General features: G+C 47.5%; 2 protein-coding genes across 13 annotated transcripts in view; both read right to left on the minus strand.

The window, feature by feature from the left end:
• The window catches only part of MELTF (melanotransferrin), a 28,465-nt gene extending 18,700 nt beyond the window's left edge, over window positions 1-9,765 (minus strand). For both annotated transcript variants that reach the window (XM_064577859.1, XM_064577814.1), the window contains exons 1-3: window positions 3,920-9,765; window positions 2,662-2,761; window positions 253-435 (exon numbers count right to left, since the gene is read on the minus strand). In XM_064577859.1, coding sequence (XP_064433929.1) covers window positions 253-435; window positions 2,662-2,761; window positions 3,920-4,063 — 427 coding nt within the window. In that variant the 5' untranslated portion in view covers window positions 4,064-9,765. The remainder of the gene's footprint in view (window positions 1-252; window positions 436-2,661; window positions 2,762-3,919) is intronic.
• Window positions 9,766-14,851: 5,086 nt separating this feature from the next.
• DLG1 (discs large MAGUK scaffold protein 1) overlaps window positions 14,852-16,895 on the minus strand; it is a 250,368-nt gene continuing 248,324 nt past the window's right edge. For all 11 annotated transcript variants that reach the window (XM_045903112.3, XM_045903111.3, XM_045903117.3 and 8 more), the window contains one exon: window positions 14,852-16,675. In XM_045903112.3, coding sequence (XP_045759068.1) covers window positions 16,569-16,675 — 107 coding nt within the window. In that variant the 3' untranslated portion in view covers window positions 14,852-16,568. The remainder of the gene's footprint in view (window positions 16,676-16,895) is intronic.

Here is a 16,895-nt window from a genome sequence, read left to right on the forward strand (position 1 = left end):
CCCGGAGGGGCCACTCCACCAGAACTTAAATGGTAGCAGCACCAGGCCGGCCAGCACTAACGAGGAAGGGGTGATACCACCATCCAGGGGCCAGGGAGGCCCTGGAGGAGACGCGATGGTGCTTTTCCTTAATTATAGGAGGCTCAAGGTGAGCCCGAGGGAGGTTACCCGTCGGGGGAAGTCAGGGCAGTGGCGAGAAAGGAGACCCAGCGCGCCTGCCGGAGAAGCCCCTGCCAGGCCCGAAGCCCTTACCCTTGAGCACGTCGCAGCCCATCACGGACAGACGGCCGCTCTCCACCAGGTAGCCCACCGGCACGTTCCAGCCCACCGTCCTGTTGATGCCCGTGTGACAGGACTTCACACCCTTCAGGGTGTTGATGGTCACGTGGGAGCCCCTCTTGACCACGGCGACAGCATAATAGGAGGTACCGACCTCTAGGAGGAGGGACAGGAGAGGAGTGAGGGCGGCAGGGGAGAAGCCATGAGAGAGGCCAGAACCCTGCCTGGGAAGGCTGTGGGAGACGGGGGTGTGTGTGTGTGCACACAGGCACCTGGGCACGCGCGCGCACATACATGTGTGTACGGATGTACACGTGCCTGTGTGCATGGGCTTCCTAGTTGCCGAGAGAGCAAGTGGGTACAATCCACACGTCTTAGCAGGAGACTCCGGCCTCCTCCAGTCTCACATAGTAGCTGTCAGCCCGAGAGGCTCCTTTCTCCCTTCTCCTTCCCACGTCAGCTGACACTTAGCTGAGTCTACATTTGTGCATGTCAGGGGGGCTCTGTAGCTACACTGAAAGCAGAAATAGCCTGCAAGTCTTGTGTTCTCCAAAATCCCGGCCCTCTGGGGGAACGGAGAGGGACTGAGGGGATGGTATCATGGTTACGGGAAGAAGAGTGGTGGGAGGAGCGGGTGGAGCCCGCAGGATCTTCACCCAGATTAGGTGCTGAGAAGGTAGGAAGGAGGGAGGGAGGGAGGGGAGGGAGAGGAGGAGAGGGGGAGAGAGAGAATATATGAAACTAGCAGGGCCCCAAATCACTCAAAAACGTGAATGGGATATATGTGGGTGGGCAGCCTTGCAAAAGATTCCCCTGGGCCAAATGTGGCCCATGGGGGCCATTAAGACAAGACAGGGATGACTTACCTATGGGGACTGATGACGAGAGGGCATCACATCCCCCTACCCGCCCCCACATTCACCCCCCCCCCCCCCGACTGCCCTGTAGTGGTGGGATGCCCACGGTCAGAATGAAGCTGAGTTCTAGAAAACAAAGCCAGTGTCATTTCTTGCACAGCTGAGCTAGCCCCTGCCAACCTAAGCAGCCTGGCCTGGTCCCACCCTCTGATTTACCCACCGTGCCCTTTCTTTCTGGTTCCTTAAACATACCAAATTCTGTCCCACCTGGGACGCTTGTCGGGGTTCAGCTTAAACGTCGCCTCGGCGAAGCCTTCCAGTCTGCTCTATTTCTAGGTCCCCCCACATTCCTTCTTTTCTTCCTGCGGCCTTTCCTTCCTCCACGGCACCTACCACATTGGTGGCTACATTTCTTTGTGTTTATTGGTTTATTGGTTCATCTGACTCCTGCTCTCCGAGGGCAGGAACTGGCTCTCTTTTGCTTACAACTCTGTGCTCAAGACTGGCCTGCGGCAGGTGCTCAGTCAGTGTGCTGAATTCCAGAGGGCCAGTGAGGTAGGGCAGTTTCTGGCCTTTGCGTGGGAAGGCCGGCTGGGTTGCAGGGTTAGGCTCTGTCCTGTGCCATCGGACGGTCATCAGTTCACCAAGAAGCCAAGTGAGGCCCTGTGCTGGGTACCAGATACCTGGGGCTTTACAGGGATGAGGACCAGGCCCCCCTCAAGGGACTCACTGTGGTGAGGACGGACAGCAAGACAGAAGAGGACAGGATCTTAACAGCGTGACTCAGAGCTCCGGGAAAGCAGGAAAGAGAAGCCCTTTCAGGGGTGGGAGGGGTCAGGGGAGCTCTTGGGGGTGACAGCTGAGCTGGGCTGTGACGGGGGCTAGCCCTCTGGACGAGTAGAGGTGGTGGGGGAGCCCCAAAGGGCCGGCTGGGTTAGAGGCATGTCTGGTGTGAGGTGCAGGGACTGGGGCAAAGGAACTCACATTTCTAAGCACACACCACGTGTCAGGTGTGCATCTGCTGACTCATCTAATCTGTGTGACAGGACGGGGCTCACTATCCCCATTTTACAGTCAGGGAAGGAAGGTTGTTCAGGGTCACAGAGGATCACCGGAAGGGGTAGAACTGGGATGTGTTCTGGCTTTGCTGGGCTCTGCAGGTTCTAGTCAACCGCTCTGGCCCGGCCCTATTCCTCCTCCATGCTGCTTCTGACAGAGGGCCGCTGAACTTACGCCCAACTCTATGGCAGACCTGGGGCAGTCCCTCAGTAAGAGCTTGTGGGTAAGTTACAGGGGTGATGGGCTCCCCACAAGAACAGACTCCGGTCAGCCCTCTGTGTCTCTGGCACCCCTGCTCTGAGGGGGGTGTCAAGAGAGACTTAGGCGCGGGGGTCTCTGTAGGTTTGTCTGGTCAGGGCTCCTGACCAGCTTGAGGGCTATAGGGTTGGGCCAGGCCCGGCGAGGACACACTGCAGAGTGTCATCCTCTGGTCCTCCCACCCCTCCAACCCGCTCAGCCCTCTGACCTTGATCATATACTTCGCCCACCACGGGATTCAGGCCGTGCTCCTTCCCTGCCTCATAAATGGCTCCTCCATCCAGGGTGATGGCATCAGCCTCCCGGGCCTGCTGGGAACATGTGGGTCAGCGCAGCCCGGCCACCTCGGCCCATTCAGCCAGGAGCTCAGGGGCATCCATTAGCCTGCCTAGGGCCCCTTGAAAAGCCACGGAGGTCCATACTGGTCCTCTTTGTCTGGCCCGGGAACCCTGCCCTGGCTTGGTCTTGTACCACCAGGGCCTAGAGGGCTTACCCTTTACCAGGTCCTAGGTGACCGCTCTCCTAGGCCAAGGGCTTGCCTTGTTTTCTAATTATGTTATTTAAAAATGATTTTCTAGGGCTTCTAATGGCTTTCCATAGTAAAAAAAAAAAAAAAAAAAAAAAAAAATAGACCGTACAAAATGGTACGTAGTAAAAAGGGAATCTCCCTCATTTCCCTATTTCTCAGCGCCCTGACTCCACTGTTAACCTGTTTCTCAGGTTTTCTAGGAGGCAGACTGAGTCCCATAAATGCCCTCTTCATTTTTTCCCTTTTTATTTTCAAACACAAATGGCCTATGGTGCCAATTGTATTTTCGAACACAGTGTCCTGAGGTGCATGATAAAATTCTAGTTCAATATAATTGCTTTCCTCGCCATGGAGCCTGACCTAAGCCCGCAGCCCATGTGGGACTTGGCTTAGGTCTGGGGAGAAATCAAGGGCCAAGTTGAAATGCAAACCCAGGTCCCCTGGTGCTTCCGTCCACACACTGTCTTGCCACTGAAGTCCCAGCTCTGAGGAGCATCAGGGCTAGTTGAGCAGCTCTGCTGCCCGCAGTCACCCACCCAGGACGGCCGGCCCCTTTTCCTCCTTCCTGAGAAACTGCACAAGCCCCATTCTGGAAAACCGCCATCGCGGGCTCAGCTGCCCGGGCTCCCCTGGGCGGGGTGGGGCGTGTCCCTACTCTAGCAGGGGCCTTGGGGAAGGAAACCTCTGCCTCTTCGAAGCCTTTCCCCACTGGGGCCCATCTGAGCCGGGGCCCCCCCTGCGGCCTCCCTGGCCTGCGCCCTGGCAGGAAGCAAGCTGGCCCCTGTTGCCTGGGAAACTCAGGAGAGCCTCGGCCTGGCCCTGGCAGGGCAAGTCAGCGCCCTCCTCCGTGAATGACGCTGTTGTGCAGCCCCTCCTGAGTCAGAGCCCTCCTGTCTGGCAGGTGGCAGTGGCGGGGCGGGGGCGGAGGGGGACTCACCTCGATGAGCTGGATGCAGTGGTCAGTGGAGGTGCCCTGGATACACAGGATGGGCGGCTGGATACCGGCTTCCTGGAAGGCTCTGCTCATGTCACTGCATTTCTGCTGCTCTGGGTCTGAGGTGGTGCACCACCGCACCTCCATCCTGCTGAGCGCTGGGGGCGGGGACAGTGAGGCCCAGCGCCCCTAGCCTCCCCAGCCCCTGCCCCCCGCTCCGATCCCCCCCCCAGGGTTGTGTGACCCCAACAACATGCATAGTCGGTCCCACCCACTGGGAGGGACTGAGGCAAAGAGACGGGTCACAGACCGGAAAGGAGCTGGGCTCACTGGCAAAGCTGTGTGTGGGGCCATGCATATCGCCGCACTTGGGGCAGATGGGGCAGCTCAGAGCCTGGCCCTTTACAGAGGCCAAGGCCGGGGAGCAGGGGGGTCTCCTAGGGGAGCGCTCAGCTAGCCCCAACCTTGCTCACTGGCCTGGAGAGCAGCCTGCCGGGTGGAAAGAGCACTGGCTGGGGAGTCCTGTCTGGTTCTGGGACTAGGCCAGTCCCTGTCCGTCTTTGGGCCTCTGTGTCCTCCAGCCAGAGGATGATAGGTTCTCTCACTCAGGGTCCCTGAGCCCTCCTCATGAACTGGGAAGTCGTGGCTGCCCTTGAGGAGTCTTGCACCCCCTTGGAGCATCTGTGATGATGCTCACTGCAAACCCACCCTCAGGGTCACCCACCCCTGCCAAGGGGAAGCTGAGGAATCAGCAGGTTGAGTTCAAGTTTCTGCTCCTGGAGAAGGAGCTGGTGACTTCAGGCAACTTATTTGACCTCTCTGAGCTTGCTTTGTCATCTGAGAGCACAGATGAGAAAATCCACCTTCTGTGCTGAAGTAAACCTAGGTAGAGAGCCAGGATGCACGGGGCCTTGGTGGCCTTTTGCTTAGGCCCCTTCTCCTGGTGGGGACCCTACTGGGTCCCCGCACCTGACCAGGTCAGAGTCCTGGAGAGCTCCCAGCCTGGGGGCCCAGCAGAAGTGGTGCCAGACTTCCTTGTGGTTGATGCCTTTGCAGACCCGAAGTTCCTCCATCCCCCACTCCTGCCGCCCAGCTTTGGGTCCAGTTCCTGGCCCCCAGCGACTAGGTCATCCTCTTGTGGCAGCCTGTCCTTCCCATCCCCACACCAAGGGTCAAGACTGCAGGTTCCTCCACAGCCTTCCTTTTGCCACCCAACTCCGGGCAGCACCCTGGAATGTGAAACTGCCGCCCCAGACTGCCTGCTCTCCAGAGCCCCAGGCCTGCACCTTGGTAGGCCTGGCAGGTGCAGAGTTGGGGCCGGGGTGGCGGGTCCAGTGTATTAGTGAGGTCAGAGCGGCGAGGCCACCCTTGTCCGCGGGACCCTGCCCGCAGCTCCCCCAGGCCCCGCCTCACCCCTCAGTGTGCTGGGCCCGGGCTCCCTTGGGGGCGGCGGTGCAGACACGGGGAGACAGGGCAGCGCCCCTTCCTCCTCCTTTGCAGTGCGCCCTGGGGCCGGCTCCCGGTCGCATCTCGCGCCCCTCCCAGTCCCTTAGAATCTTCTCCCGCGGGGGCTCAGGAGAAGCAGAGGCGCTCTGGCCCCCAAACCCTCCTGGAGCTTCCGCGCCTATCAAGAGCGTTCACCCTCCCAGCTCTCCTCCTGCCCCCCTAAGGCTCTCCCCTCCACGCCTCCGACTGCTCCTCTCCTTGGCTGGTCAGAAGGCCGGCTTTTCCAAGGCCCAGTTCAATGCTGTTTCCTCCAAGAAGCCCTCCGGACGTCCCAGTTAGCTGGGGTCAGTGTCGTCCCCCCCCGCCCCCGTCGCACTGAGCGGTGCTTTCCGCCTTTCCAGGCCTCCCCCCTTTCCAGGGAGATACGGATTCAGGACACACTTCCCAGCGGCCTGGGACCTTGCTCGGGGGCTGAGACAACTGCAGGGCCCCCGCCCCAGCTCCTGCTCCCAAGGCCAGGCGGCCGGGCCTCACCTGTGCGCAGAGCGAGGAAGAGCCACAGAGCCACGTTCGGGCCCCTCATGGCGCGGTCTAGAGCTAGCGGGGGCCAGGCTGGGTCCGCCTGGGTCAGCAGCAGCCGAGGCCTCCCCCGTCCTTCCTCCCCGGCACTGGCCTGCAGCTCCTTAAGTGCGCCCGGGGCGTGCCTCGGCGGCGTCCACGCCCCTGGGGCCCCGCCGCCCAGCCCAGGCTGGACACCTGGGCTGACCACGCTGGTCTTGGCCCTCTCTCTGGCGCCCCCTGCTGGAACCTCGGCCGCCGCCGGCTCTCAGGGTCCCAGGTGCTCCTAGCCTCTGGGCACACCCACTTATCTGTCCCTGAATGTCAGGTACCTGTTGTCTGGGGTCTGATTACCCCAGCTCACAGGCTGTTCTAGGGCTCTCTCCCCTCAACTATTGGCCCTCTCCTTGTTCTAGAAAGATCCTCAATATGTGCCGTTGAAGAGGGAAAAGCTCAGATTTGGAAGGAAGAAGTCAGAATCCCCTGAACTGCAAGGAGGCTGAAAGGCCCCGCAAATTCATTCATCAGCCTCTCTGCAAGTACATACTGCACAAAGTGGGGATACAGGGATGAGCCCGGGTAGATGTGGTCCTGGCTGGGGAGGAGCTGGGAGGGTGGGAGTGGGGGTGCCTCTCCTTGGGCCTATGCTGGGGAAGTGACTTCACCCTATGTTCACACATTTAGTCAGTGACAGAGCTGGAACTAGAACTGGGACCCCTGGCAGCTTGGCTCATTCCATCATGTTTTGAAAGATGGGAAGAAGACCAAAAAGAGGGAGGAGGAAGAAACAGAAAAGGACAGAGAGGGACATGAAAGGAGAGAGAATGAAGAAGGTGAGGGAGAAAAGGGTGGGTTGTCTATTTTTCTAGGCCTTGGGGTCTCAGAGTGTGTCCCCGGACCCCACAGCATGGGAACGTGTTAGATATGCACATTCTCAGGCCCACCTCTGACCCGCTAAATCAAAGCTCTGGAGGTAGGGCCAGCAATGTATGCTTCTGCTTCTGGTGCCCAGCACAGTCTGAGAAGCACCCTTCTAGGTAGACCAGAAGTGCAGCTCTCCATGTGTGCTGGGGATGTGGGGAGTGGATTGCTGAAATCCTGACTTCTCTGCTTCTCTTTGTGCCCTTATTTTTTGTCCTCGCCCTCTCACAAGTACCCGGGAATGAGAGCCTCCCTGCCTTGGGTAGAGGACAAATGTAATAAAAACACTGAGTGCGAGAGAAGGTGTCCCTGCGTCTGAATCTGTCAGTTCTCGAGCCTGCTCTGCTCTGTGGGGAAGGGAGGCCCGGCTTCTTGGAACAGGCCAGGACGCTGCTGCTTATCACACCCTGAGATGATCCGTGGCAATTCCACGGGCTGGACTTCAAGAGATCCGAGCTCTATTCTTTCGTTATCACTGGTCCACTGTGTGGCCTTGGGCAGGTTCGTTCTCCTTTCTCTGAGTTTCAGTTTATCCATATGTAAAAGGTAGGTCATGATGGCTCTGAAGTCTGCTCTGGAGAATCGGAGCGGGACATGTGTGGAAGCTGTTTTTCCATTCTGAGCTGGATCCATCAGGAGGGGGCACCTCTTTCTGATTCACACAAACAGACTAGCAGGTGGCCCTGGCAGAGGGGCTATGGCCTGTCCGAAGAGGATGAAATAAATAGAAGCATCCTTAGTAAGTCTCACCCTCTTGACCACGAGGATGAAAAGGCTCATTTTGTCACACTTCAGGAGCAACCAGAAGGTACTGGCAAGATTTGTGTTCATGAAGTTATTTCTCTAGCAAAACTCCAGGTGACACTGATAAGGTGTCAGACAGCTACAACCTAAGAGCTTGGGTGAGCAATTTTGCAATTGAGGTCCTTTCCCTATCTCTAGGGAGTCATTCCCCTGTGACTCATCGGTGAACTTGCTGTCTCTGGGCTCCAGAGGCTTCTATGTCTGACTCATTTGCTTGGCCTTAGCATGGACATAGCTTTGGCCATAGTCATTACACACATAGAGATCTATATGTAATGGGGAACTCTTGATTTGGCTTGAGCCTGGATCCTGCCATTTCTGAGGTATGGACATCCCTGGGTGTATCAGCGCAATGAGACAATGACGACCAGTAATTTAACCTAGAAACAAGTCGTATAGAGGAGCAGAAGCACTGAGGAGAGTTTGGTCCCTATTCTGGACTCATACTGAGGAGAGGAAGAGTGCCTTTGAGTTTCCTTCTAGAAACAAGAACTAGTTTCACTAAGACTTCTATGAGATGTTGGGACCTAAACAACACTGTTCTGGGACCATTCCCCCCCACCCCGACTCTATTCCATTATATGAAATACAAAGAGCTCTTCTCCACTCTGCCAAAGACACAGCTCTGGCTCCCCAAGGATTCAGGGTGCCCCCCCACAACATGGAGATTGCTTGCCAGGGAACTGAGGAACAGTAGCAGATGCTATGGGATGGAACACATTAAAGATAGTCTCTGGGGACTCAGAAAGAAGAGGGGGCCTTTGATGCAGGGGGTGGAGAACCTGTGTTGACAGTTGTGAGCTAATGGGCCAGCAAAATATGGAGGCACAATTCTTTTACCCAAAATCTTAGAAAAATTCATATTTTTTCATCTCAACAAACCATGGTTTATATTTTTCTATTTTTATGAGCTGTGATGTCTTTGACTAATTAAGAACAAGCCCAAATAATTTTTATTTGGGGAACACTTGGAAGGACTGGTATGCACAGAGAATATTAGCGGTGGTGAACACTATACCAGGGACCAGAAAGGAAAGGACTATAATTAAATAAAAAATTTGGCTGATTTAGAGATCTGTAGTCAGACTGTTTTATCTACTCCCATCCACTCTTCCCTCCCAACTGTACCGATTTGCAAATGAAGTGGCTGCTAACACTTTACACAATGATGTTTTCAGGTCATGAAAAGCCAAGGCAGTGAAGACTGTTGTTGTACAAGAGGCCCGCAGGCTGTGCACTCCAATCACCTGCCATGGGTACCTTACTGGGGCAGACGAACACAAGGAGAAGGCCACCCAATCTGAGACAAACCAAGTACCTAAGGAGGTAAAAGCAGAACAGGGAGAACATGCTCAGTGTTAAGTGGATACTCAGTATATACTGCCGGCGTTCAGTTTCCATGGGCTGTAACTAGGGAGTCTTCTGAGGGACTTAGGGTGGGCCTTGAAGAAAGGTAGGGCTTTGCATGACCAACAGCCACAGACAAGAACTGATGAGGTATGGCTGGCGAGGTAGGTGGCAGGGGATGACTGACTGACCTCATACTATGTTCCAGAACTATACTAGACAGGGTAAGTTAATTGGTTTGGATTTAGGATCCATGAAGGTCACTGAAGAGAAACACAATCCAAGTTGCATTTTAGGAAAAGTCATCTGGTGATGGCTGGGTCAGCAAGGGGGCAAATTAGAGGCTGAGAGATGAATTAAGACGCCACCTCAGTAATCAAGGCTTGGGGTTGAGGGCGGGTTAAGGATTAGAGTGATGACAGTGGAAATAATAGCAAGAAACATATGACATTAAGGAATAATCAACAGTATTTGGTGACTGAATATTTGGGGAAGAGACATGTCAAGAAGCATTAAGGTTAAAATGTGGGTGATGGAGAGAATATTCTATTAAGTACAATCATTATTAGCTACTGGTAGAAAAATAGTTAAAAGGTTAGTAAAGTTTTTTCCTAGTAAGAGTAAGTAAGGAACGTCAGCTAAACTAGATCTGAAGCAAGCACTGAACTTTCAGAAAGAAAGGGATCTATTATTATTTTTTAAAGATTTTATTTATTTATTTGAGACAGAGACAGCCAGAGCAGGAACACAAGCAGGGGGAGTGGGAGAGGGAGAAGCAGGCTTCCTGCGGAGCAGGGAGCCCGATGCGGGGCTCGATCCCAGGACCCTGGGATCATGACCTGAGTGGAAGGCAGACGCCCCGAGGGATCTATTATTAAGACATATCTTTTCTAGTCTTAAATACCACTAGGGAAGTAGATATTTTTGATCAAATGACTGTCACAAGATTTAGAAAATCTTTTCGTAGAAATTCATAGTGTGAAACATATGGGACTTTCATCTTGTCTTTAGCCCTCCCATCTGTGAGGTGAATGAACCTGATTTTAGACATCCTAAAGAAAGATTACATCACTTGTTCTAATCTTTTCTTCCATCAGAGGATTCACCATGTCTTGTTTCACATGCTAATTGTTTTGTGCACAGACTTCTACACAATTTAAAAAAAATCATTTTACTGTAGGTAAGAATTGTCCAAATGATATTGGTCATTAACAGTTGATTTGCAGAAACAGGGATGAATATATGCTCAATTTGAATAGTTTATTCCTATTTTGGGTAACACCAGTAGTTCTAAGGTTCAGTTTAGCGCCAATTAAGAGGAATGACCTAATGTTGTTATTGTTGTCATTTTTGAAAACACACCAGAGAAATCAAGTCATATTACGATCTGAATGGAAAACACGGACAAGGCCCGTTGTGCTAGCTGCATGCCATCAGTGAAGGGGATGGGCAGCTCTGGTTCAAGGATTCCTTAAATATACTGTTTTGGAATTAGATTTCTGTTAATCATAGAATGTAAGTAATGTTTAAGATACAGAGAAGTTACCAGCTAAAGGAAATTAGTAGTCATTAATTTAAAAAAACAAGCTACAATCCTTTGGTGTTCAACAAACTAGATTTTCTTGAAAGATTAGGACTGTCTTCATGGACTGTTTTCTAAATCGTAAGGCTATTAATCTCACCTCTAACAAATGTTCTCATTGGTTGCTCAGACTATATATTCTTCTCATTTACTACTATCCTAACTAGACTACATTTATTTCCCTTCAGACACTAGCAATGAGAATCTGGTACGGGTCACTGGCACATCCAGCTTTTGGACCATCTGAGTATTATTCCTGGGAATTTGAAATTCTAAAAATTTGAAATTGCTTACTCTCGTACTCTCCTACTTTAGACATAATATTGTTCTGTCAACAGGCTCTTGGGATATATTATTCTGCATTTAAAGTTTGTTTTAGGATAAGCTCCTGTACAACCGCCTAAATGTATGGATGCTCACAGTAGACAGGGAGGTAGAGTGGGGGAGGGCCTGTCACAGCTGTCAGATCAGAAACCCATTTCTGGTTCTGATCCTTGCTGCTGCAGACCTAAAGTTGCAAAGAAGCACAAAAATGTAGAGGAAAAGACTGAAAACAATCCAAAAGTCCTTCAGTGAAGGGATAGATAAATGAATTATACATCCATAAAATGGACTACTACTTAGCAATGAAAATAACAAACTTGATTCCTGCAGCAACATGGCTGAACCTCAGATGCATTTTGCTAAGTCCAAGAAGCCACACCCAAAATTATTTACAGGGTACGGTTCCATTTATAGGACATTCTGGGAAAGGCAAAACTATAGGCACTGAGAAATTATCAGTGGTTATCAGAGTTTGGGGGTAGGAGTAGGTACGGACTAGAAGTTTTGGGGGTGATTACGAGCTGTATATACATGGGTCAAAACTCACAGAATTGAACAGCATAGAGAATTTTACTGTACATAAATTAAAAAGATATAAAAGAAAATTAGGGGGGGCGCCTGTATTGCTCAGTCGGTTAAACATCTGACTCTTGATTTCGGCTCCGGTCACGATCTCAGGGATGTGAGATTGAACCCTGCGTGGGGCTCCACATTCATCAGGGAGCCTGCTTCTCTCCCTCACCCTGCTCTCTCTCACTAAAATAAGTAAATCTTAAAAAAAAAAAAAAAAAAGGATAGTGGCTTCCCTTGGAGTAGGAGTAATGACTGGGAGGGAGATGAGGCGGGGTACCTGGGGAGCTGGTTACGTTCTGTTTGAGCTTCATGCTGATTGTTACATGGGTGTTGGTTTATAAAAATTCATTGGGGTATATGTACACTTATGATATTCATACATTTTACATATGTATGTTATACTTCAATAACAAGTAAACAACAAGGGATAGTGGGAGCGAATTCCAGCCTTCACTGTCTTTGAGTCTCCTTCCTCTCATCTCCCCCCGCCCCCATCTGTATACTCTACTATGCTAGAAAAATTGTAGTGTGAAACTCTCCCTGGTCAGGTTTGGTACCTGTTCCTAAAAGCTTCAAACAACATCAGTTTACCTGACCATCAATTCTGTTCACTATGCTGTTTGGCAGACCAGGATTTGTTTTGCCAACTCTCAGGTAACCATATTTGGGCATGGAATGAAGAAAGAGCTGGTAGTGGAAAGTCACTGAGAAAGTAATCACGGATAAGCAGTGACTATTCTAAGTCACACTGAATAAAAGAAAATGTATCTTACCTGGGTGATTTAAGTAATCTTTTTCAGGCCTGTTTCTAGACTCTTGATAGAGAGAGAACTGCTAGGGACTGTTGTGTTTAGCACTGCGCAGATGTGAGGATGGCTTATGAAATCTTGATGTCTTCCAGTTCCATGTTGAAGACTGAGGTAGAGTAGGCAAAAGTCCCATCTCTGACAGAGTAGGGATGCTTAGAAGAGATGAGTAAACATGATTATAGGGACTGAAATGTGAATAATTTCTTCACTCCAAGTCCATCAAAGAAAATTTCTCTATAGTTGATGAAGAATGGTGGACCATATTATTCTGTCTTCTGCTACCAATCATAAACATACTCCAGAGCAAGGTAGTAAGAGTCAAGTATCAGATGCTGTGATCAGTGTTTTGTACACATTTAACCCTTAAAATAATCCTGCAAGATAGTCACTCAAATCCCATTTAAAATGAAGGCTCAAGGTAATCTGTACAAAGTGAGTTGCAACAATTCCAGGTTTCTGATTCCAAAGGAAAAGGGAATTAACTTTTAGAATGTATTATGTGCTAAGCTCCTTTATTTTAGTCTTAAAATATCTCCATTTAATTTGTGTGTGTATGTGTGTGTGTGTGAGAGAGAGAGAGAGAGAGAGAGAGACCGCATGAGCAGGGAGAGGGGAAGAGGGAGAGAAGCAGACTCCCCACTGAGCGCAAAGCCTGATGCGGGTTCAACCCCATAACCCCAAGATCATGACCCTGACCCGAACCAAGACTTGGGATACTTAACTGACTGAGCCCCCAGATATCTCCATTTTAGAGAGAAGTAAACAGAAAGAGGGATGGCATGGCTTGTCCAAGGTTAGTTACATAACCAGTAAGTGGTGGAGCTGGTATTTAAGCCCTCTGATTTCAGAGCCTACATTCTTCACATTATAGTACTCCACTGCCAAAGCCGATGGGAGCTATACTGTGCAATTCTGGAGGAAGATAAATGGAATCTTTGACATTGGACTAAAACACCAGAAAATCTAAACTTAGGTCAGAAAAGTGACATTTGTTGTTTTTCCCTGATATCTTTCATATTCAAGCACCTCAATAAAATCTCTTAAGTTTATGGGTATTTACTTTCTTTTAATCAGTAATGCAAAGCTTGAGGGACTGAATAACCCACTAAATTCAGCTTACACCATGGGAAGAAAAGGAACTGGATGGTAGAAAAACCACTGTCCTAGGAACCAGGAATCAAAGGTTCTAATCCTGGCTCTGTTCCTGATTTGCAGTGTAACTTTGGTTAAGGCATGGGGATCTCTGGACTTGTTTTACCACATGTAAATTAAGAGTATTCAAGACAGAATTTTGGAAAGTAAACTGTTTACTCTAATACTTTAGAAAACAAATTTTTTCTCATGAGTAAAGCCCCCAAATTGCCATCTTGGAATTTAAATACTATGTAGTGGGTTACCAGGTGTTTGTGAGAGTCTATTCTGCAAGCTTGCTTCCATCATTTTTGAAGAGCCCTGGGAAGATGTGGAATAGAAAAGCAACCAGAAACGTGTAGTCACATTTAAGAGGCATTTTAGTTTTTGCCAACTTAAAAAATATTAAGAATATTAAAATATGAATATCTCATAAAAGAGTTGAAATATTATCATTCTCTCTGTATCAGACTAATGGATTTTCCTAATAAACACTGTTCCATTTTTGGTTCTTTTTTTTCCCCCCCGCCTTCCCATTTTTGGTTCCAAAGAAGTTTTTTGTTACTGTGATGGTGCTAGGCTGATTTGTTTCCCAGAAACATGTTTTTCAGCTGTGACAGGAAGTGACTTGTTCTGTGGGTCTGTCCTTACTGTGTGACTCGGGGCAAGGACTTTCATCTAAGTCTGTCTCTGTAAAGGGGCACTAACATAACATAATTTAAGTCATAGTGCCTTACATAGTAGGGGCTGAGAAAAACAAGGCAGCATAATATACTAGAAAGAACATGGGGCAGAAAGACTTGGACACAAACCAAGCACTGCCGCTTACTAGCTAAGTCATCTTGGGCAAATGATTTCATTTAAGCCTTACAGCGGGGCTAAAAATTCTTAAATTCTTATTTTTTAAAATTAAATGATAATATACTAAAGTGGCTGTTACACAGAAGTACTAAGCAATTAGTACTTTTATTAATAATTCTATACAATCTAGAAAGCTGCACAAAAGTTATTTTCTTACAAAAACATCACTTAACAAGGACATCCAAAAGCAATGTAATACACATTGTAACAGATAAATGGCATCATTTTTATAATCTCTTGCTATTTTAGAACATGTGACCAGTAAATACTTCAAAATGGCTTATACTGGGGTCTTGCTGTAGAGTGATTTCTGGGACTCTTGAGATTATTTTACAATAATTTTCTTCTAGTTGTTTTAGGTTTGGTAACAACCTACTATAATTATTGTTATAGCCATAGTATATATTTCAATGTGTTAACATGAACTCAATTCCAAAACCTACAGAAGAAAATTTGATTAGGTTCCCTAATGGCCCATGAGTCCAGTTTATAAATTACATGATGCTCCAAGTTGTTTCAAGAAAATATTTGCTTGTAAACAATATTTTCTTTCAGAATTCAAGACACATTTAACATACGGATTTTACAACAAAGTTTATTAGCTGTTCTCCTCTTTCTCATAAATGGAATGGATAATGTTGATAATCCTTTACAAACCAGTACTCATTTAAGAAACTATAATGAGGAGGCTGTGAAAAACACGTATTTAATAAACAACTCCAAAAAAGCAAAGGGAAGCCAAACAGTATTATTAAAAGACCAGAGAAGTTGATTTCTGAAATCATATCTACCTTTCACTAAAATTTCTTAAAATTGCTCACCATGAAGATCTGTGCGACTCTAGTGCACAGCAGCTACGAGAGGTGAAAAGTGTGCAGTCTGAGGGGAAAACACACACGAGGCTTTTGCTTATTTGCCTAGTAGTGAAAGGAGAACTGGAAGGAGAGGCAGAAGACCAAATCCAAACCCAATGACAAGAACAACAGTAACAAAAAACCCCAAAACAGAACCAGGAAACATTTGAAAACTTTTGTAGAAAAGAGGAGAACATGCCTATACTTCTGTATGTAATCTAATTTCCCTAAAGGTTTCTTTCCACAACCACCATACCCCCTTTTTCAGTTCACATGATTAAGGAAGATAAAGTCTAATCAATTAATATTTAATTTAAAAACCAAACAAAAAGTTAAGAGTAGGTGGCAAAAGAAAAAATATATTTTAAATATATATATATGTTTGTGTGTGTGTGCAACTATGTAAAGAAAATAATTCCCATAGTTACAGTTTAGTTAAAGAAAGTTTTATATATATTTATATATATATATATTTTATTATAACAAAATAGGCAGTTACTGTGGGTAAAATATTCATTAAAATCTGATCCCTAAGAATACATTTAAAGTTTTAGACTATGAACTGGACTCCTTTTCCATTGCCATAATGATTACTACATCACCACTGTAATGTCTGTTCTGTCTGTATTTATGTCTATGAAGTTTCCTCAACCTTATGTGTAAAAGGTGAGCTCCCCTAGCACCTAAACATGGCCTCAATTCAGAAAATGTGATGATCATTATGTATGAACTTTTTTAAGACACTATAAACAGTGCTGCACAAGATTAAAAACATTTTTAACACTGCTATTCCTAGCAAATGTGTTGAGAAAAAAACCCTCAAACAATAAAAGACATGAAGAACTCTTATGAAAAATGAATATCCCTTGTGAAATTATGAAAGTTAATGCAGACATTAATTTTGAAATTAAAAAACATATTTTCCTTATTTGTCTATAATTAAATATTTGCTTTGATAACACAAGTCAATTGAGAAAAGGACTTGAGAGTTAATATATTGGCCAAACCATGCTATTAAAGTTAAGCGTGCACTGTTGCTCAAAAGTTTACTAAATCACTGATTAACACTTTTCTTTCATTTATACTGAAATTTGAAAAGAATGTATATAAAGCTTTTCTGAAAATCTCTTAAAGTTACTTTCCCTTAAACATTAAGGAATTTTGCCACAATTTCCCAGTCTCCCCAAATCCTTAATAGCTGGTCAGGCCATTCCATCTTCAGTTCTGAAAAATGGCCACAAACCAACAGTGACATAAAATAATACAGATGCTACAACTTTAAGGAGACCCTAGATGTCAAAACTAAGCACAACTTGTAGACCATGATGAGTGGGATATGACTCAACGTGGAAGGTGTATTGTAGACAGACTCCAAAAGGAAAGGGCAAAGAAGTGTCAGAGAAAATGGACTGTGGAAAAGAGAAACAGAGAAACATCAGTCCTCATAACTTTTCTTTTGCTGGAACCCAGATGTAAGGACCAGACTGTTCTTCTATGATCTGCTTCACTTGGTTATAAATGTCTTCCAGCGTATCTCCCTGTATAATAGCTGTAATAACAGAAACAAAATTAGAAACCTCCATTAATTATCTATCTTTACCATAACAATTACTGGTGAAATAGAAGCTAAATCTTAGAACTAGTTACTCATCCAGCAAGAGACCATTTATGTATTGTTTGCTTAGTAATAGCCACTCATTTCATTAATTTTCCTACTTGAAAAATATAAGAATTTTTATTTTAAATACTCATCAAAAAGTGAGATTTGG

The sequence above is a fragment of the Mirounga angustirostris genome, unplaced genomic scaffold, assembly GCF_029215605.1.
Source record: "Mirounga angustirostris isolate CCGP_5_RB_7025 unplaced genomic scaffold, mMirAng1.0.hap1 SCAF_1, whole genome shotgun sequence".
Classification (NCBI taxonomy): Eukaryota; Metazoa; Chordata; class Mammalia; order Carnivora; family Phocidae; genus Mirounga; species Mirounga angustirostris.